General features: G+C 32.9%; 1 protein-coding gene across 2 annotated transcripts in view; it reads left to right on the forward strand.

The window, feature by feature from the left end:
- The window catches only part of LOC130891315 (neuropilin and tolloid-like protein 1), a 692,365-nt gene that overhangs the window by 579,400 nt on the left and 89,001 nt on the right, over positions 1-23,964 (forward strand). For both annotated transcript variants that reach the window (XM_057795951.1, XM_057795952.1), the window contains one exon: positions 14,881-15,144. In XM_057795951.1, coding sequence (XP_057651934.1) covers positions 14,881-15,144 — 264 coding nt within the window. The remainder of the gene's footprint in view (positions 1-14,880; positions 15,145-23,964) is intronic.

Genomic DNA, 23,964 nt, shown 5'->3' on the forward strand with positions numbered 1-23,964 from the left:
GAACTGATACGATCGGTTTATGATAACTGAAGTAGGAAACGAACAGTTTTAATTAGAACCTATTTAAATGTCGCCGCTAAAGAAGTTTTCACTTCAAAAAATTGCCTTCGTCTTCATTTGGAACTCTTTGAATTTGGTTTGCTGGTCAACAAGAGGTGTCATCATATGACTTAGTTTAAAATTATTGGTCATAATGTTCCTTAGCCATGACTTGTATGCCAGTTAATGGCAGCTTATATTCAATTTACAAATTTCTCTAGTGTATAATTGTTACAAAAATACGAGGAGAAACATGTTTTGCGTAAATTTGTTGATGTGATGACGAATTGTCTTTTATCCATCGAACTAACTATTGATCCATCCATCGAACAATGTTCTCAAATTCTAAGAAATAATGAAATAGTATAGACACTTTATTTTGGCCATTTTTAAGAGCCTGTTTCGCATTGTATTTGCGTATATAATGAAATTTGATCTGGACGGTCTGGTGTAACATTCAATGTTAATGAGTTTGCTTTGTAGATCTTGGTAAAAGCGGGTGTCGTTTTGAGGTAGAAACTTTATGGTGTCAACTTTGTTGTTAGCTGTCACACTTGAAGTTAACCTAAGGGCTCGTGAGTTTTCATATTGTCTATTGGATAATCTAAAATATCTATTCTAACTGTGAAATGGAGGAGTAAGTGAATATTTACTTGATTGTATTATGAAGTACCTATTTTCAACATAATTTTAGAGTCCTTATAAAGATCACCATAACGGCTCCAACAAGTAGGACAAAATTTCAGATTAGCATCTGAAAATGAATGGTCTTTATCAGATTTAGCACCCAAATTCCTTCTCAAACCCTCGAAGATAGTAGTTGAATGGAACAATTTCACTTCACGGCAGAAAATGATAATGAAAATCATTCAAGTGTGTCATGTGCAGTTAAAGGGTGCTATATTTCATATAAAAATCACTACTAAGATTACAACTAACATTCTTCTCATTGTACAATCTGTCTTTAGCGTATGCATCATCTAATCGTGAATCAAAAATTGCAGAAACTTTGAAAATAAAGAGTGCAACACTGAGTGCAGTGGAACCTGGAAAAGTTAATGAAGATGTACAAATGAAATAGTCTTTGGCTATTGTTATGCTTTACTTATTAAAATACAAAGTTCTAGGCAGCTTTTTAGATTTAATTGAAATTGAGAGTCAGTAAAAGGGATTTTAGATGCAAATAAAAGTCCATATTCTAATTGATAATTCAAGTGTCATCTTGAGGAGTATTCGAAGTATTCAGACATTTCTAGAAGAAAATATTAATTCATGTTGTCGTTATAGGTTGTTCATGCCAGTTTTTTAGTCTTTTGCAGTTGTAATGAATATAAAACTTTGCCAGACAATACAAAAAAAAATATTTTGTTCATTCTGCTTGTGAATATTTTCAAAGAGAATTAAACGCATTGGGGGATTAGAAGAATTTCAAACTTCCTAAGAAGAGAATCTTAGTAGAATTTTAAAGTTAAGCAAAACACGATAGTTATTTTTGGAAATAGTCATAACGCGGATATTGGCATATTGGAATTCCTTGCCTTTTTTTGAGAATGCAGTTCTTCATAAAAGAGTTAGCTGAAATAATTCGATAGAACTTCATAGACAGTATCATTAAACCCTAAACGTTGTACGTGTCATACATGTTCGAATGTTGAATTTCCACGTGAAAGATTTGCAGTTTGCTGGAAAATATAACACTTACTTTATTCATTCGTAAAAAGTCAGTAATTACAAAATATAATGAGAATATATGAGTAATTTTAACCTAACTTATTCGTTTAACTTTGTGTTAATTTAGATAATTATATTGAGAAAATAAGAACGGGAATTAATAAATTCGATTCAACTTCCATGTTGTTTACCAAATTTGTTTTGGTTGTTCTGTTTAAAAATTTGCAGCTAATTTTGAATTCAAGAATGTTATTCTAGGAAATATCAGGTCAATACCAAAAGCTAGGACTTGATTCCCAAAACTATGGAACACTCAACCTCAATTAGCCCCCAATGTTGATAAGAAATATTCTGAGAGAATATGTGCGAAACGGTGAACGAGATTAATGAATGATTGTTTCCGAATTTAAAACTTTCAATTCGGAAGGCTTAACCTTACCACTTTCATTTGCTATGACAGAAAGAAATTATTTTTCGTCTTAGTTTAGTAAAAGTTAGAACTAGAAATCAGCTTTCGATAAAAACTATATGTACAATACCTAGACTTGGTCATAAGTTTGAATCAGATGTGAAACTGATTAATTATAAAAATGATTCAAAAATGAAAATATTGAAAAAAGAATTAATTTTGTTAACAGTTTGTGAGACTATTGAAGAACTATTGAAATTTGAACATTTGAAATTTTAGCGTTATATTTCTCTCCTTTATTTCAATTTCCCCGCTTTTAGCACTTTCACTATTGATGAGGTTTATTGAAAATTTAACGAGTTCTAAGACAATTATTTCATCATATGATTAATGACAAGAAAATATTTGTGAGAAAACGAAACTAATCAAAAGAAATACTATTTCTAATTTTAGGATGACTTGATTTACTTGATTTGTTACGAGATTTTGAGTCACAGTGATGAAACCACTGAATTTCGGAGAGGAAATTCCAATACAAAACAACTATGTTCACGATATTAAAGTCTTTAATTATATTTTTCATTAGGAGAAATGACAATACATGCTGGTTGAGGTACTCTACAGCAAGAGCTGCCCTCTAGCTGCGTACCTTTGCTTACAATGTTTTGACTCAATTTTTTATTGAGAAGCACTGTCAGACATCCAACTTTTCTTTCCAAATTTCAAGAAATATGTTAAATAAGTTGAAATGAACTGTTTATAATTGTTTTCACGTCCAGCTAACTAATGATAAAATTCTAGTGTTTAACTAAAAAATGTTTGTAAATTTTTTTCCGATTTCACTTCAAAACGGTTCATACTTAAAAAACGTTCTCGCGTATATCTCATTTTCTTAGCCTTGTACTTAACAAATTTTCTTATGTAAAAGATGTGCGTTTTCTTGCGACTGTAGCGGCTTACATATGTAAATTTAATGTTTTTCCTCGCTTTTGCAAATTATCGAATTTCTCTTTGTCAGATACCGTTTTCGTAAAATCGATCAGCCTGAGTACGCCATTTGTACTATCCACTTATCATTATTGAACAAACTTGGATTCATACATGAATCGTTCGATGTATGGGAATCCTCTAAGCGACAATTGGTTTTTATTTATTCTTCTTTTTCTGTTATTCACAAAGTATCACTTTTAGAATAATTTTAGCACATAAAACTCATTAGCTATCACTATACAAGGTTTTGTAAGACACTATTTTGTCGCACGTATTTTTTTAGAGTACGACGAGTGGAGCAAGGGAATTCCACAGCATGGTAAAATGAAGGTCAGCATAATCTGACAAAGACCTGATGATAATGTAACTCAAGATCACTAATAAGGTCCGGATTAGGTTTACCTTATATGGTCCCTATTATAATTACCTTAAATGGTCCTGATCAGAAGTGCATCATAAGATCATTATCATGATTGCCTCATAAGATTATTATCAGGTTTACTTTATGAGGTTGACGTAGAGGTATTCAGTAGGGCGAACAAGATAATATGTACATAGTAGTTAGTACTTATCCTGACACTAAACAAAAAATTCAAAAAGTGAACAACAACGTATGAAATGAATATACTTACGAGGAAGTATTGATATCTAGTAAGCCTAGACCAGCTCCATGCATAAACAAAATATTACGTTACCATAGCAACAAAGAATAAATTATTAGAAGTGTCAGTGTAAAGTTTGACGTCAAAAAAGTAACCCAGAGCTACACAATAAATTGAATGAAAAAAGATGTCCACCGAAATTGTGAAAATCGAAAAATTGAGCTGAAACTGAGAGTATCGAGCTATCATCAAGTACCTGTATTTAAAATGTTAAGAGGTAAACAGATTTACGAAGATATGCTTAATACCCTAGGTGATCAATGTCCTTCGTATGTGACTGTGAAAAACTGAACTGCAAGCTTCAAAAGAGGTAAATTTTCTATTGAAGATGATGACCGATCGGAAAGGCCAGTTTCTGTATCAGTCCCCGAAAATATCGATGCAGTTCATGATTTTCTTAGATCGTCGAATCGGGCTAAAACGGATATGTCAAGCACTGAATATTTCATACGAACGCGTTCATCAATTTGGACATGAAAAAAATTGCTGCAAAATGGATTCCAAAAATATTTGAACGTTGACCAGAAGCGTACAAGTGTAAAAGCATTGCGTTCAATCTGTGCTCAATTTGAAAACGATGTAGCCTTCTTAAACCGAATTGTTACTATAGATAAGACTTGGGTACATTTTTACGATCCAGAAACAAAGCAACAATCGATGGAAAATTTCTTGCTACAGGTTTTTTAGGATTGGTGATTTATTTTTTTGGATAACTGGAGATTACTTTTCGACATTACTGACCACACTACGGGAAAAATTAATGTTGCCATACAAAAAATTCGTGATTTGGAGTTTGAATTACTAGAACACCCCCCTTATTCACCAGATTGGGCTCCGTCCGACTATCATCTCTTTCCTCAACTGAAAAAAAGTATAAAACATCGTAAATTTTCTTTCAACGAGGAAGTAATGAAAGTTGTGGAGGTCTTATTTGCAGAGCAAGAAGAAACATTTTTTTTTGAAAGATCTAGAGACGTTGCAGGTTCGCTGTATTCAATTAAGAGGAGAATATGTTGAGTAATAAAATATTTTGACATTGAAATTTCATTTGGGTCTATAGTAGGCTAAGAATTTTTCAATATATCCTCGTAAACATGAATATACTATAAAATACCTGGAGAGAAGGAGAGAATAGATGAAATATAGAACGACACAATTAAATGCTGATGAAATATAATGAGTGGGGTGTGAACAATCGAACAACAAATGAGATGTTTTTGGACCTACAGTGATAATGAAGGAGGTTAGAGGATTTCGAAATAAATTAAGAAAGAGAAGAGGTATACCTAGGGAGAAATTAAATACGGAAATTGCAAATAACCAGAGAAAGAGGGGACTCAATGGGAAACAGGCAAAATAGGCTGCAACGGATAGAACCAAATACCTTTACACTTATGAAAAAAGTTGCGAATAAGTAAGTGAGTAAATTAGAGAAACAATTCATTGGTTAGGGAGGAGGTTAGGGGATTTTTATTAGGTTTTTATTAATGCTAATATGAGAATTCTATGCACTGAATTCTCTCAAATTATATATAGTATCGCAACTGTCATTTTTTTAATCAATGTTCATTTTTCTGCTTAAATATCGATCTAGAAGGGATCCAGGCTGTGTATGCTCACTATCTATCTTTCATTATTCAATTTCATATTCGAGAAAATATTTTATTGATAAAGATTCCAAAGTCTTAGTTTATCATAATAAGAATAATTTTGCGTTGGAAAATTATATTACAAGAATTAAACGTATGAAATTTCTGACACGTATGGCAATTAGAAATGAATCTCATCATTTAGTCACGTTTGCGGCAAGTATCCAGTGATATGCACCACTTTAAAGAACACGGCGGCTCCTGCTTTTAGTATAAACGAACCGAAGCTGCTTTCATAATTTAATAAACGTGCCACGTCACTAGCAGTCATGTTATTTTCCCCTTTTTTTCAACATTCAACATTTTAGCTTATCAAAGTATAAAAAATGTTCACAACAAATATACAAGGTTTCAGTTTTAATCAGTTTGAAGACTACCTTCTATATTCGAGCTTATTTTGAACTACTCATATCAATATGTTTAATTCAAAAATTAGTGAACCATTCCTAAATGATCGAATGAAGAACATACGAGGGGTGTCTGAAAAGTTTCTGATCTAACAAAGAAATGAGACATTTTTATTTCTCAACATAGTCTATACACTTAATTCAGCAGCGCTTTTTATCCCTTTATTTCTTCTGGTCTTTCTCTCGTGTCATAAAAATCTCAAGTGAAACTTTAACGTTAAGAAAAAGGAAAAAGTAGCAGGGAGATAGATCTGGTGAGTACGGTGGGTGGTTAACCAATTCGCTAATTTTAGCCATGGGAATCACCGAACTTTGGGAAGGTGTGTATTCTTGATGGAAAAAGCACTTTCATTTTCTTCAAATGATTGCTCTTTCTTCCTTATCAAACGCCATGATGATGATGTTCTCGTAGATAATCCCATGACTAACCCAAAAAAACCGTCACTGTTCCAGCTGACGCTGACGAAACCGCACTAGCTGTTTGCGGAGCAGGTTTGCCCGTTGCAATCCATTGTCTTGACTGCAATATGATTCTTTGGACTGTTTCGTGATGTTTTTTGGTTTTCAAAGTTTTTTTCTGTTTTCTGTGGTAAATGTGATTTTTAGTATTTCTTTCTTTTGTATTTATTTTATATTATAGATATATATTATATATATATATATATATATATATATATATATATATATATATATATATATATATATATTATATAACAGCAATAAGTTTTAAATTGACCATTAACTTAGCAAGTGATTTTTGCTTGGAATTACTTAAAACAATATTGGGTCAATATGACCCAGCTCGTCCATACTTGGCTAAAAAACACAACGCAATTACCATAGGGTTAAATTGCGTTATTCATAATTATTCAGTCAGTGTATGGAAAATATGTATTTTAATATGTCTATAGCCCCTTATATCTTTCTAACATAAATCTTACGGTTGACCAGTACCATTTGATCTTTTTCAATGATATCACTGGTTTTCGCAATTTTTGGTAGTCCCGAAGTCTCGTCATCAATAAAAACCGATACGGCCACATTTGGAATTCAGCTGCCCAAAATTTTTCGATAGTAAATGATGGTGTTACTCTCTGTGCTTATTAAAATCAAATATTTGGCAGAAAAAGATTGTTCTGGGAAACTCTAACCAGAGTAGATCTGCAGAATGTATCAATTTATCGGGACACTGTTGTCTCAACAAACACTTGAAAATGCTATGCCTAGCAGATAATGCGGCGTGTAGGTTTTGTTGCACAGAGAGCGAAACCTTTATCCTTATTCTTTCGAAGTGTGAAACACTAAGGAACTCCAGAGTACTACACTCGGGACTGTATGAAATAGAAAACGAAGGCAATTAAACCCACCCCACATTCTAGACTGTTAAGAAGTTGTGGGATTGATGGATCAGCTTCAATCACATTTACGTGGTCGACGTTTCACAACAAGGCTTCTACTTTTCTTGTATGTCAAAAGGTATAACATCACCAATTTATAACTATTTATAATTTAAAATCAATTGTTATGAATTAATTTCAGTTAAGAATGACAGTTTAAAGGGGAAGTGATTTAAGACGTTACGAGATGCTTATGGACGAGGCGACGAAGGAGCCGAGTCAAGAATATCCAATAGAGTACTGTAATAATAACTTCACGGACGTATATCGTGATATCATATTTTTTTCATTCTGTTTATATTTGAAAATTTGACAATTTTACTGAAAAAGAGCTCCTCTGATTATTCTCTCTCTATTATTTAAAAAAATTAAAATTAAATTAAAAGGTAACATTGTAAGCAAAGGCAGACATATTGAATTTTTGGAAATTCAAAAAATATTTTCCGAATGTATGGCTAATAATTCAAATACAATTGCTGAGAAAAGTGCGCAAGCAGTGGGACAAATAATTCCAATTAGAATGAAAGTTTAGTTATTGATGTTAATTGATTTTTTAAGAATTTAAGAGTACTGTAAAGTACAAGATTACCGTAAAGTGTCATTTTCTGGACTCAAGTTAGTCGACTTTACTGTACAATGTAAATTTTAAGCTTTCATTCGATCTTTCATTTCTATATTTATCGAGAGATTAATCGATTAAGGTTGACTGACCTTCAATGTTTCATGTTTTTTCAAGTGATTCAAATATTATTTCCTAGTTTAGTTTCAGTTTAAATTGGTACTAATCAGTATAGTTTTGATCTTACAGATATATAATCATTCTTACAACGTGGTGAACTGGTCTTTAAAATTGAGCTATTTTAAAGTATTACGAACTCTTTGCCTGAGTAATTATGGAAGATAAAACAATGCAATTTTCTTTTCCTAATCCAACCAGATAGCATTACGGTTTTTACAGGATCATAAATTTTCATTATTCATGGACTGCTTCGTAGAACATTTGTAAACTGTTTGTATTCAACCGAAAAAAGGAAGATATAAGGAGTATAAGATAATTAATTGGGATTATTCAGAAAAATTTGTATATGATAATTGTCTTGTGTTTTAATTCATATTCTCATAAATTTATGTCGTGCCACTGAAATCCATAAAACTCACTCGATTATATTTAGTTGTGAAATAGGAAATATTAGTCAGAATTTTTTTTCTCTACAACAATAATAAATAATTTACTAGAAGGAAATTGAAATATTATAATTTTTGTAGAATGAATAATATTGACAATTCGATAGGATGATATTATTCAATTGTCATGTCAGAATTCATAGCGATAAAATTTGTTATCACAAACATTAATTGCGCAGTTTTGTTTATTCATATCCTCCTCTCAACATATTGGAGTGAGCTGTTATCAAAATTCATGCCCAAAACAAATCATAATACTGTATTTCGGTGCAAGTAGGTGTTTCTGGGCGATTATAGTGATCAACTTTGTTATCACAAACATCAATTGCGCTGTTTTGTGAATTCATATCCTCCTCTTGCTTGGGTAAAAAAAACAGTGCTCAGAGATCCAAACAACAGTTTAGTCTCGGATGTGACTGGATTAAATAATGACAACCTGGCGAGAAAAAGGATTAAGCGCAAAAGGAAAACGACTTTACTTAGAATTGGATGCTGCAATGTAACATCATTTAATAATAAAGACCAAGAAATTTTACAAATTAGATATATGCGCCCTTTCGGAGAATAAAAAGAAGAGCAAAGGTAACAGCAAATATGGAAACTACATTCTAATATACAGCGGCAAGAATAAAAATGAAAGAGCAACATCAGGAGTTGGTTTACTGCTACACGAAAGCTACGAGAATCAAATCAGCAATATAATATACGTTAACGACAAAATACTTCAGGCGACGATCAACCTACAAACATCAAGACCAACGCATATAATAAGTATCTACGCACCCGACAGCATCTAAACACAGGCGGATATAGACATATTCTATCAGACATTACAAACAGTCTTAGACGGTACACCCAATCATGACGAAATAATAATCTTAGGGAATTTCAATGCAAGAATTGGGGATGAACTTATTCCCGGTATCAAAAATCGATTTAACGAAGAAACAATCAATGAGAGTGGTGTAAAAATGATACAGCTATGCATACACAATGAACTAAGAATTAATAACACCTTCTACCCACATAAACCACAACATAAATATACATTCGAAAATATACGAGGACATACATCAACTATAGATTACATAGTTACAAATAAAAATATCCATCCGACAAGAATACAGGACACTACATCTCTAACTTCTGCAAATGCAGGAACAAACCACCAGCTTGTAATGGAAAAAATGCGAAATATTCTGATACCGATTTTCAAAAAGGGAGTAAAAACCTATTCCCAAAATTATCGAGGCATTAGCCTCTGATCTGCTATAGATGCTATATTTATAATGCGCCAAATAACTGAAAACACCATAGAGTTTAATAAGCGTTTGATGGGATACGCTTAACTGATGTTATAACTCTACTAAAAAAAAGGAACGTTCGCCCCAATATAATAAGAGTTATCGAAAAACTTAACACCGATAATTATACCTTTGTGAGAACGGCAAACAAATTAGGCAATAAAATACCTGTGGCAACTGGTATCAGACAAGGGGATAGCTTAAGCCCAATCCTGTTCAATATTATAATGGACGAAATCATCAACGAAGTAAAGCAAGCCGGGAGAGGATACCGAATGGGTGACAAAGAGATAAAAATAATATAATATGCCGATGACGCACTAATCTACTCGGAAGACGAAGATAACCTACAGAAGCTCCTATATATATTTCAACAAATAGCGAACACGTACAACATGCAAATATCCACAAAAAAGACAAAATCTCTGACAATATCTAAAGAACCGTGTAGAACAAGTGATATCCTTCAAATATCTAGGGACAAACATAACAAGCGATAGAAATCTAAAGAAAGAAGTAAAAGCACAAACAACGAAGGCAGCATTAATATCAGGATACCTTAGAGATTTAATTTGGCGAAATAAATACATGAGCACAAAATGTAAAATTAGAATATATAAAACTTGCGTAAGGCCGGTCATGACATATGCAATAGAAACTAGAGCGGAGAACACAACCACTAAACGGCTTCTAAGAACAACAGAAATGCGGACTCTGAGATCAATACAGGACATACGTTACTCGATCGGAAGAAAAATGTAGTAAGATGGGCAAGGAGCCGCAGAAGAGAATGGAGAGACCATGTTGACAGAATGCCAAATGAACGGTTAGCAAAAATTGCAAAGGAAAAGAAACCAGACACAACTCGACCTCCTGGACGACCACCTTGATGAAAATACAGGACCTAGTCCTAACGTAAGAAGAAGAAGAAGTATCCTCCTCTTAACATATTGTAGCCCAATATCAGGATTCATGTCCATTGATGTTATCACAATCAACAATTGCACTGTTGTTTGAATTCTCATCCTTCCCTCAACAAATTCGAGTAAACCGTGAAAACAATATAAGAATTAATGTCCAAATAAAATCGTATTGCAGTATTTTGGCGCAAGTAGGTAGTGGCACGCTGCTATAGCGATGAAATATGTTATTACAAACATTAACTGCGCTGTTTTGTTTATTCATATCCTCCTCCTAACATATTGGAGTGAGTTGTAATCAAAATTCATGTCCAAAACAAATCATAATGGTGTATTTTGGCTCAACTAGGTAGTTCCCGGCTGTTATAGCGATAAAATTTGTTATCGCAAAAATTCTTGCGCTGTTTTGTGAATTTGTATCTCCTTCTCAACATATTAAAGTGAGCCGTGAGTAAAATATCAAAATTCATGTCCAGTCAAATCATAATACTGTATTTGGGCGCAAGTAGGTGGTTTTGAGCTGTTATAGTGATAACCTTGTTATCATAAACAACAATTGCACTGTTTTGTGAATTCATATACTCCTCTCAACATATTGGAATGAGCCGTTAGCACTATATCAGAATTACATAGAAATCAAATCATAATGCATTATTTTGGCGCAATTAGTTGATGGCAGGCGGCTATAGCAAAAATATTGTTATCGCAAATTGGAGGGATCCGTAAGCAAAATATTAAAATTCATATCTAAAACAAATCATAATGCTGTTTTTTGGTGCGAGTAGGTGGTTCCGGGCTGTTATAGCAATAGGGTTTAGACCGAGAACGTATAATTGGTATCATTACTGTCCATTTAAAATGCATATTAAAATTTATTACTGACGTTTACTACGGAATTCCGAGAAATTTTTTTAGCAAGCAAGAACTGTGCACTTCGGCTTAACATACAGGAAAATGATATATTTCTCATTAGAAGTTGTAAATATATTTTGATTGAGTATTCCGTCAATTTTAAAAAGACACTTGGGACACCAAGGAAAGGTTAGTTGAAATTACCAGTTTTACGGTGGCGTTCTCAAAAACTTATGAAAATAAACTTGAGATACTCAGCGTACTTTGATGTTTGTCTCTATGATGATTTTCGACAAAGTAGCAAGCAATATAGTATCAGATATTCCGCAGTGGCGGGGAAAGATAAGACAATCTTATATCCTTGGTTTTCATAGTGTTTTGTGAGAAAACGCTTGATTTTTGTAGGAAATCTGATAATATTTTATATTGTGAGAGGACTTTTCTGTAACTGTTTCAGTATTCGAACTTTTATCAAAAATACATTCTCCTATTTAAGCTCAGAATTTTTTGCTTTCCGCTACTTATACTTACTTTTGGTAAACAAGTTTCACCTTTTCAACACAAAATATAATTTTACCGTACTATGTGTGAATCATTATTTTCATTATAAACACAAATTTCTAGATACTTCTGCTTTGACAGGAAGGTTCGACGACTTAAGTCTTGAGATAGACAAGAACCAGAAACAAATAATATTGATTGGATATAGCTCTATTATTTTTTAAAATATTATACATTAAGATCTATACACTTTTGCATGCGTTCGATCCAAATGTCGAAGCATTTTTTCAATTTCAATTGAGGTACCTTCAAAACATGTGATTTGAACGCATCAACCTCTGCTTTATGTGCAGTAAAACGTTGACGTCGTAATTCATTTCTGGTCTGTGAAAATTAGAAGAGATCATTGGGTGCCAAACAAAGACTATACGGTGGATAAACCATCATTTCGATGTTTTGACTGCTCAAAAACGTTTTTGTTGGATCTGATGTAAGATCTCACATCAGTTCAAACAAGTGGTGGAGATCGATTCATCCTCTGCGACTGTTTTCACTGATTTTTTCGAACAGTTCTAGTAAAAAAAATGCTGTTGTACCAACCAAAATTAACCGTTCTACGTTGCTCTAATGGAACGGTGGCGACATTTCCAGTTATTCCGAAAAAACAGGCAATCATTTTAAAATTATGCGCTATCCAACGAGAGCAAACATTTTTGCCATTCAAATATTCATGCAAAATTGAATTTTTGCAAGTGAAACTTATGCCCAAGTATGATTCAATATCACAGTATGTCACATGACGATCTTGCAATATCAGTTTACGCACAACAACGTATTTTGAACGACCTTCACGAAATCCATCCTGTAGCGAAGTGCCACCATGATTGAATTCGGGATATCACCGAAATACAGTGGCTCGACGTGGCTCTTCATCACCAAGAGTCAAAGCAATTTGATCAGCACGCTGCTGTTTTCTCCACGTCGAAGGTCATAAAAAATCATCGCAAAAAATGTTGGCGATTTATTTCCATTTTTTGATCAAGATGAATGTTTCAATTATCTGTAAACAACTTAAATATCACTCGTATGTCATTACGTTCTGGGTACTTTCACCATTAAAAATGTCAAACTTTATAATGGCAATGTCAGATTAATTTAACATATTCACATCAGTGTTACCATATCTCAAAACTTAAGTAGCAACTCTCCTATATCCGAACTTAATATTATAATTTTTGAACGTATAATGGGAATATATCTCTCATTCATCTTATTAATATGATTTTGTATTGAAAATATTGAACTCAACTATCTCCTAGGATTTTACATATGATTCTACTATCGCATTCACTTCTAGTACGGCCTACGTTCTGTATTTGCGCATCTCATAGCCAAAGTTATATAAGGCAAGTTTTACAGTTACATTTGTAATTTAATCGAATATTGGATAAATACTCTACAGTTTAAACATGGAATGGTTTATATTTTACCTTGAATGTCGAAATCAATTGATACCTAATGATAAAATTTCAAGTAAATTGCCAATTGTCTGTAGTGTGCTTGAGGGCTCAGTTTTGGGTCCAGTTATTTTTTTGATTTTCAACAATGATCTCACTGACCCACGGATCAACATTTAATTCACTTTATTCGCGAATGATATAAAGGAGCTTTAAAACTTCTAGCTCAACGATGACTTATACGATCCTGAAATTCGATAAAATTTCTTGGTCTACATGTTGACAGTGCCCTTCAATGGTCTGTACATATAGAAAACCTGACGAAAAAATGAATCTCTGTTTGATTTTCCATTAAATCTGTGTCTGAATACTGCTTTAACAACTTACTACTCGTTATTCGAATCGTATCTTCGGTATGGTTTGCCTTTCTGGGGTTCTTGTAGTTTGCTAGTCTTCGATTCTATCTTCAAATTTCAAAAAAGAGCTATTCCTCATATTTATGGTTTGAGTAGTAGAACACATTGCAAATTCTATTTTAAAAAATACAAAATTCTAACTCTCCCCGCTCTCTTCATTTTAGAATCTGTTTTTTTGGTTTGCAAACACTTCCACAACACGACTGAGGGACCTTACTAGAAGAAAGAAGCTAGACATTTACTTGACTATACCTACTTCTGGTCTGGTGAAAAATTCCATTATCTTCAGTGCGAAAAAATTATTCAATCAGCTACTTTCTGAAATAAAAATAGCAAAACCTTTTAATATGTTTAAGTAAGGCATTTCTGCTTGAAAGATCTTATTAGTCTGTAGCTGAATTCTACAATTTACCATAGACTCTAGAGACTGGCATAATTCAATTTGGAATACTCGTATAATATATATATATATATATATATATATATATATATATATATATATATATATATATATATATATATATATATATATATATATATATCTTATATACTACTATTGAATCATTATATCGTATTATTCAATCATATAATATAAAATTATGTAGCTTTGTCCATAAAATTGTACTTATTTTCTAGTGACAATAAGTTTGTTCTTTCAATGAGAGAATATATTTTAAATATAAAATAATAACATATTAGGTATGGACAAAACTGAGACAAGACTAAACATACAATTAATTTTGAAAATTATATAAAAATTAACAAAGGTTCAAAGATTATATTTTTCAGAATGATTTTCATATTACTCCAACATGATAAGGAGGACTTGAATCCAATTATCGTCCGTCGTAGTATTGATGCGCTTCATTAATTTTTCATTAAACTGTATAATATATCTAAGAAATCCAAGTAATTATCGAACGTATACCGAAATTCTAAAATTGTATCACGAAATGTATCTATTTTGCTTAAAAACAAACTAGTACGCTTGTAATCTGATGAATGTTTATTTTTTTTCCAGCTCCTCCAGGATATCTAGTGAAACTAGATTTTCGGGATTGGTTTGAATTAGAATCCAGCCCAGGATGTAAACACGATTATCTAGAAGTACGTGATGGTGCTCATGGCTTCAGCAACTTACTCCATAATCTATTTTGTGGTAGGAATTTTCCTCCAATGATAACATCGAGTGACCGCTATCTCTGGATCCATTTTAGATCTGATGAAAATATAGAAGGCAAAGGCTTCAGGGCAGTGATCGAGTTCATAGAGCGGCCGGCTAATTGTAAGTTTTTAAAAATATACTTTTAAAAATATATACTATCAACATATCACTAGCAATCCATTGCTTTTAAAGAGACTATGCGGTTTAGCATGATGAACAGAAGCTTGTCGTAAGATTATGAACGAATTAGGTTACGTGAAACACGGTTTCGATTATATCTTGCAGTGTTTTCCGTTGCGCCATCTTGTAGAAATCAAATTTCTCCAAAGTACGACTCATGTAGTCGTGGGAAAAAAAGGACTGCATTAACGCACACAGTTACTCCATTTTCCACAAGGAACTAGAGATCAATAGTTACAGTTACAGAAAATTGCACCAAACTTATATTAGATAAAAGCAAATGCCTTTCATGCAATTCTTGAGAACTGATGTCGTTTAGCATCGTCTTGTTGTTTTTGCTTGTTTCTTTATAGTACAGGATCCCATCGCTTGATCCTGCAGGTATCTGTTTTTTTGATGAAATTAATTTAAAAAGAATCTTGAGGATGCATCTTATCTTTTGCGCTTCTACTTACTTGTAGCGAGAGTCGTTCACAAAAATCATGGCAACCTCTGTTAGCGGCCATTCTGCAGCTGACAATCATGGATTTTCATGTTCAATCTATATAAAACTCCAATTTTGCATAATTTTTTTTTAAACCGGTAATGCAGTTAATTAACAATAATATACCTGTTTACACGTGGCAACCCTAATGCTGCATCCGACTAAGAGCTAGCAACCATTTTTATTTTGATTTGTGACATCATTTGCTTTCAAATGCTGTAAGATTAACTAAAAAAACATATAGCCGCAAGTTATATTAGTATATTAATGACATTAAAATTAATTACAGGTAATTGCGGCTAATTTTTACAAGGCAACCTACCCTTAATCCATTCCATACATCCTCAAGATTCTTTTAAAATTAATTTCATCAAAAAAACAGTTACCTGCAAGATCAAGCGGTGGGATCTTAGAGTATTAAGTAGTAACTTAAATGGAAATGGGCTTCATTACTAAAAAAATAAATAAAAAATTTGTTCCTCTGGAGATTACACATGTACCTTTGTACTCACGTTTGGACAGTTCATATGTATATCTCCATCATCTAGTAGTAATTCGCGTATGACTTGATAATATTGAGCCGCAGCACTAAATTTATCTTCATATGAAAACATTCCAAAGCAAAAATAATTTAATATAAATACGTTCTGAATTGTCAATCTTTTTATAACAATGCGCAGCTTTTACGAAATTTAAGAATGCTCATTAGCTTCACAATAAAGACTTGCAGCATCCGTAAATGATTATTAATCTTTGTATAATTCATATTCACACAAAGCATCGAGCCCTTAGAAGGGTTCTTGTAATTATTTAAAGCAATGTAGCAAAAGACAAAGCTACTACAGTGATAATATTTGAATAATAAATAAAGTTTCCAGATGAAGAAGATGAAAGTTTGAGTTTTTACATCATAAAGTCAAGAATGCAAAAAAGATGATTTGATATTTCTAGAAACATTTCTCAACCTTAACCTACACATCAACTTTCTTAGAATTCTTGTATTCTTCATCAATCTTCCTTAGCCATTCTGTATCAATGATGTTTTTATTTAAATGTTTATTGTCACAAAACAACTCCATCTACACAATCGAAAGTACTAATTTATTCCCCTTAGTTTAAACTCTTCACCATATAAAGTCTTTCTAATTCGTAACCCTATTTTCTGTAATAACTTCTAGTACCAACACCTGAGATGACTGCTATTGTAATGGAATTATGTTCTTTAATCGCTATTTCCTCTGCCCGCTTTATAAGAAGAATCCCATAGTCCTGGTGCTGGAATTATTTCTCGTTTCTAGCACTAGAAATACACTAGAAATACACTGCCATAAACATGGAGTTCTCCGATTATGGAACAGCCTTCAAGAAGTTCAGCTCGATATGTCTTGTCAGCAGAACAGTTTCTTAGCCAAAAATAGAAAGAGTTTTTACTACATCTTTAGAAATTATTATAAAACAATATGGAAGGTAATAATTCCTGAGTGTTCCCACAATGATGTCTTGGGCAGGGTTTTCATAACTCAAAACAGTCTCTCAGCCTCTATAAGCCATATAATCTCTTCCTACAGATTCAGCATCATTAGGTCTGACTTTTTCGTGAATTTTAAACCAAGATCTTTCATTGTGTTTAATGCCAATTATCTCAAATTACTAGAATTACTATGTTCCTCACCAGAACTGAAATATTCAAATTACACACTTTCTAATAATAAGATTTCATTATATCACAAATACAATATGTTTTTTTTTTTAATTACTATACTGACCTCACTAACGGCACAGGTATATCCCTTTGTACTCTATAAACTCAATGTCATATGTTGTATACATGAAGATTGGAGTTTTTTGAGAGAGTTCTCCTCACACAACGATTGGAAAGTCCATGGGCAGACGCATGTTTGTGCAGGGAACGCCGGGTGATGCAATATTGAAGCTTTCTCTTTTTCAATGTTTTCAGGTGCTAAAATGTGCCGAGCGACTTCAGTTCTCAGTTTGTTTCCACTTGTAATTTATCCAATCGTAGTGACCCACATAAAAAGTGATTTTTAGTGTGGAACAGGGGCTAACCGGTATAAATGTGAGCGTATCCGAAAGGCTCGCTGGGTTGACATTGTAGAACATCTGCTCGAAAAGTAAGACACAACGGCAATCGTACGCTAATTACGATTTCATCACATAATAGCAACTAAACTGTGTATAGACATGTGGTTTCCGCAGGTTAATGTTAATTTAGTTTATTTTTGAGAAACCGACTATAATTTTTATGCTTCTATTTGAATTTGTCAATAGAAATCACAAAATATAAAATATATGGAACAGCGCCGTTTAGCATTCACGTTGCTGATTAAATTCCTTAGAATTCATATATTTTCTATTGCCGGACAAAAGTTGAGTTTATAAAAATTCGGCTACGCAGAACCGGACTTACAGGCATTTTTTCTTAACAAGGTTCCCTCTCTCCTCCACCTCTTACTTGAGGGGACAGACTAAGATTTGTGAATGAAAAATGCGCAGAATTTATCTAAGAGTTTGTTGATCGCATAAAAAGTGTCATTTAATTGGGTCAATTTTAACAAAAATTTATTTTCATTTTCATATTTTCAAATACGCCCTCTAGAGGTGGACCTCAAATTCTGTAAGTGCCACTATTGTTATAATTTTTTGGCCCTGAAGCTGTTGTATAATCTGTTTCTGAGATATGGCCGAAGACCGTTCATAAAAATTGCTCATTCTCTTAATTATTCGTTATTTTTTTTTGGTTAACAATGATGTTGGGAGAAAGTTTGTTACCAGTTGAATTACTTCTTATATAGTAACACAGATCTGGTGATATTAAGCAATTGTTTATTTTACAGAAAACAGTTGATATTCGAATTATTGTAAGATAGCGGTAATCGTTAGATGCGGCCCCAACGCGCGTTTGGGCGACATTTGCATTTGACCCAGATGATGATTTGTGATGTTTTTAAAACTTTTACCATCGCAGAGTGCATTGCATTGTTACATATCCATTGATCGAAAATTTAACAGCCATTTTAACGATAAATGAGTCGTACGCAAATGTCAAATTGTCACTTATTATGTAGAAACTAAATACTAGTTTGAACCTGTTGGAGCGTGCCCACATCGACAGTAGAAATCCAAATTTAAGAGAGTCACATCTTATTATGATAATAGATCTTAATTGAATAGCTGCATTTGAAACATATTAAAAAAGTTTGATAAAGCACCCATAACTACTATCACACAAAAAAATGCTTAAGAATTCATGATTTCGTACTTCAAGATCGACGTGTTCCTATTAATATCATTGTGAAGAGTGGTCTCTCATACAATGTGTTACATAATATTCTTCTTCAGTATATAAGGTCTGACAATAAAGTTATGATACTGATGTTGTAAATTTATTTATCAAAAAATCATTCAGTGATAACAATATCCTCCTCAAAGTAATTCCCCTTTACAATAATACACCGACTCACACATGTCTTCAATCGGTTTCAAATGTTATCTGTTCACGACAATTTTTTGATTTAGGTAATAGAAAGAATATCAAGAGGATAAATCCAGTGAATAAATTGGCTGTGAGAGCACAGCACTGCAATTATTCTGGAAGCTAAAAACTGCATCACAATGAACGCGCAGTGGCAGGGTGCATTGTTCTTATGTACCTAATTGTACACGATACATGGGCGCACCATGTTGATACTTCGTCTGTCTAGCAATTCGTTATATAATACTTGATTTACGGTTTATCTTGATAAATAATCTCCTTATGGTCCAAGACGCGATAGCCAACCAAGTAAATAATCATCTTTATATCTAGATGAGCAAAAATATGATAGAATAGTGAAATATCACTTATTGTTTATTGAAAACGATGTTATGCAAATGACATTCGATGTTGTTTTTGCTATTTTGACAATTTTTCCGTATTACTTTGTACGCAGCTTTCTCATAGCCACATCTTGAGTTAAAATTTGCTCTCTCACATTTCCACTGTTCCTTTCCTTGAACATTTTATACCTAAAAACACTTACGCCTATACAAATACATAGAATTATCACTAAACGATTTTTGTACCAATTAGTTTCCGAATTACCAAATTTCACAGAAAAATTTATCGTGACAAGTTTTTCTTCACTTTTTAAGACGAGCATTATTAAAACACATGTGTAAAATACATTGTATAAGGATAACCAATTATTGAGTGCAATTGGGAAAAATATTGATGAATAGAGCAGATTACCATATTTTATGGTATAAGTTTGGTACTTCCAGAGTTACCACAAGCGCTGTAAGAAAATTTCTAATAATGGATGTGTGATGTATCCGTTACCGACGTTCATCAACGCCTGAAAAATTCATTATCGAACCTTCACCAGAGAATGTCATCTCAAATATATGATGCTAAAGGCTTCATTCTTTGCTATAAATCAAGTGCGCACTATTCCAAAATTATATGAAGCGATAGAATAGAACATCACGAGAAGTTCCGCAAAGGTCATCTCTTGTATCAGGATAACGTATCCGCTTACAGATCCGTCACTGCAACAACCTAAATAGATTAAGCAGACTTCGAATCTGTAGTTTTAATTTGACAAGTAAGTTCTTGGATACCCTATAGTCATGACATTATGTGGTCTTATATTCTTCTAACCTTCACTTCGAAAGTTTATTCCAAAGGAGCTAGTCAGTTTTCCAAGCAAATGTCTAAAAAATTTATATCAACATATTTAGAAACTTGGTGTTTTAATCTTCAGTGAGTAATTGTTTATTATAAACCAGTGATTAAAGTTTTATATTACATCACTAAAATAACGATTTTACATTTTTTCACTTTTTCAATGCGTTAAGTACTAATAAAAAATTTGAGGGAAATTTTTTTCCACTATATATAACATTCCTAAAAAGCAAGACTTGTAAAAATGTGTGTTGAAAGCTCAAAAGGAAAGGTCAGATTAGAAAAAGAATACACAGATACCTTCGTTACCACCACAGGAGTAAGACAAGGAGACGGGTTGTCTCCCTTTCTGTTCAACCTTGCTCTGGAAAAAGCTTTGAAAGCAACTGAAGCTATTCCAAGAGGAGCAAATATTGGAGGAAAAATAAATATTTTCGCTTATGCTGATGATATAGCTTTAACAGCGGACAGTAAGAGTGACCTGAAAATACTGGCACAAGTATTCTTAAAAGAAGCACGAAGAGTAGGACTAGAGGTAAATAAAGATAAGACTGAGTATAATGAAAGTGGACAGACTTGCAGAGGCCAATCATTCAACTCTGGACGTAATGAGATACATACTTTAAAATTACTGAATAATTCAAGTACCTAGGATTTACTATGAACAGCAACAATAAAATAAAAAAAGAAATACAGATGAGGTTAAATGCAGCCAGTAGATGTTTTTGCAGCCTATCAAAATTACTTAAAAGTAAACTGCTGTCAAAAAATACGAAAATAAGAATATACACATCATAATACAGCCAGTTTTATTGTATGGAGCTGAGGTGTAGACACTAACAAAACACTCCTAGAAGAAATTAATAATATTTGGGAGGATATATTGGCCAGTTTTCGAAAAAGAATGATGGAAAATACTGAAAAACAGAAAACTCATGGACTGGTATAGACGACCAGATATTGTGGCTGTGATAAGAAGTAGAAGAATTAGATGACTAGGCCATGTAAGCAGAAGGGATGAAGAGACCACAATTAGAAGAGTGTCGAGAGGTCAACCAGAAGGGAGGTGCCCACTGGGAAGACCAAGAGCAAGATGGAATAACCAAGTGGGTGAAGATGTAAGAGGACTTATGGGGAAATAGACATGGCTGAGGCTATCAAGCTCTCCACTTTTCTTTTTCATATGGCATCTCCAGCGAAGTCTAGCGTCAAGAGTCATCAGATATTTCGCTATATTAGCATAAGGAATGTTAATGGATTTAGCTTCATTTAACTTTACACGCCATCTTTTGGTTTTCTTGACGGAAACTGATCTCCAATTGAATATTTATATCAACTCATTCTTTTGAATACTAATATATTTTTTCAATGGAGTCTTGAAACTTTTTAGATCATAGAAAATAATGCAATAGATAGAATTTAATTTATTTCAACAACGATAGTCTGGAAAAAATAGAGATTTCTTTTTTAATTTGAAGGTTCAGATTATGGAAACGGATCGTATAATCTGAAGTTAAGATTGTGCTTAATGCTCAATCGAGAAACAAAGGAATCCCAAAACTCCAGAAGAAAATTGTATTCGTAGAATTTCATGAAAGGTTTGGTTTGGTATAATAAACCGAACATGAATAGAGAGTTTTATGAAATATTATCGAACATTCCAAGCAGTTATCCATCTTCCATTGTATTGATTTTTTCGAATTAATAATTCTGTATTTAATGAATAGGAAAAAACTGAGGTTCACCTTAAAAATATTGTTTGATGTTTATAGTATATCAGGACACATTTAGCCATCAAGCTTTTCATAGTTGGAAATTGATGATGTGGAAAGAGATAATATCTGTGAAAAGCTTAAAAATGCATCGTGAGATACTTCTGCATTATAAAAAAGCTGGAATGCACATCAAAATAGAGATAAATTTTTCTGTTTACTTAATGAAGTGATGTTCTAACCACATTAACATTTCCAAATGATAGTTGCCGACTTTCTTTTCAAAACAGGTGTTAACCATGCGATATGATATAAATTTCTCCCTTGCAAAAGAAACAATTAAAATTCATGGTGATCATTGAAGTGTGAGAAGGTGCGTTATTGGGACGTCATACAAAATCTAAGCATCCAAATATATATTGCAGAATAATACATTATTAATAATGACTATTATTTGTTTCCCTCTTTGCAAATTTTTTCGATCAAAGAATATTGAGTGAAAGAGCAGTCGGAAATCATGTCAACAAGTCTTCTATTCACTAAACTATTGATATTCTACATCGACTAAAAATGAAACTACCTGATAAGTGGTCAAAGCTGATAATGGATTTTGGCTAATATCGGTGTTTTCTTAATTTGGAAAAAATATATTGACCTATGTCTATATATTTTTTGAATTAATAATGTAATGAATCCATAAACTATGTGTTACGTGGTTAATTACCTTTCAGAGAAGGATAAATGCACCATTTTCATCGTAATTCCAACTTTCATAATTGGCATGAATGTATTTCGAACATGCTTTTTAAATTTACTGACAATTATTCAGCTAGGACACAACGAGCTGAATTCATAATTTTTTTAGTAAATAATTCATTCCCCAATGCTTGAGAGACTGAATAAAAATAATTTCAAAATCAGAAGTAAATCAATTAATTTCTTTGTTACCTTATGTCGTCAAGCACATTACTAGAATCACATCATTACATCTTTGTACTTAAGAAAAACAAAGTAATCTACGAGGAAATCCATATTATTGACGATATGTTTTCCATCTTAAGCTTCTATCCTCTGGGACCAATATAAAGATTCCATGAGCGACGACATCCTGCATTGCATTCGTATCGCTGATCAAGACCTCACCATTGATTTTAAGCCGGAAATATATAACAATAGAAATTGAAAATATTTGCATTCTGGAACAGGCATCATCAATAGCGATATTCAGCGCGAATAAAAGTTCGATACGTTCATTTAAACTACTTTCGTTTAAAATAATGACTACTCACTAATGGACAAAAAAATGTATACGATCAAATTAATTTGTCAATTGCAACAGGAAAAGGTGGATTTTTTTTGTTGGACACATCAGGTGGCACTAGAAAACCGTTTCTTATCTCACTAATACTTGCAGAAAATAATAATGCGTTAGCAACGGCATCATCAGGTATTGCAACCACTTTGCTCGATGGCGGACGGACTGCACATTCAACACTCAAGTTGCCGTTGAACATTCACCCAAATTCAGATGCATTGTGCAACATAAGAAATAAATCCGGTATAGCTAAAGTATTTCAAATATACAAAATTATTATCTGGAAAGAATGCACTATGGCCTACAAGGATTCACTTGAAGCTCTCGATAGAATGGTAGATGATGATAGAGGCTTTTCGGGGGTGCTTTACTATAATATCTATGGTGAAATATCAGTACATTCCGTCTTAACACAGATATACGTGTTCAACTGCAAAACGATCCATTAGCACTATCATTCTCCAAGAAATTGCTCAACATCGGAAACGGAACAAATTGCCCGACAATTTCTGCAACATGGTAAATACGAAAGATGTGTTCATTGAAAGCATATTTCTTGATTTAC

Source organism: Diorhabda carinulata, chromosome 3 (assembly GCF_026250575.1).
Source record: "Diorhabda carinulata isolate Delta chromosome 3, icDioCari1.1, whole genome shotgun sequence".
NCBI classification, from domain to species: domain Eukaryota; kingdom Metazoa; phylum Arthropoda; class Insecta; order Coleoptera; family Chrysomelidae; genus Diorhabda; species Diorhabda carinulata.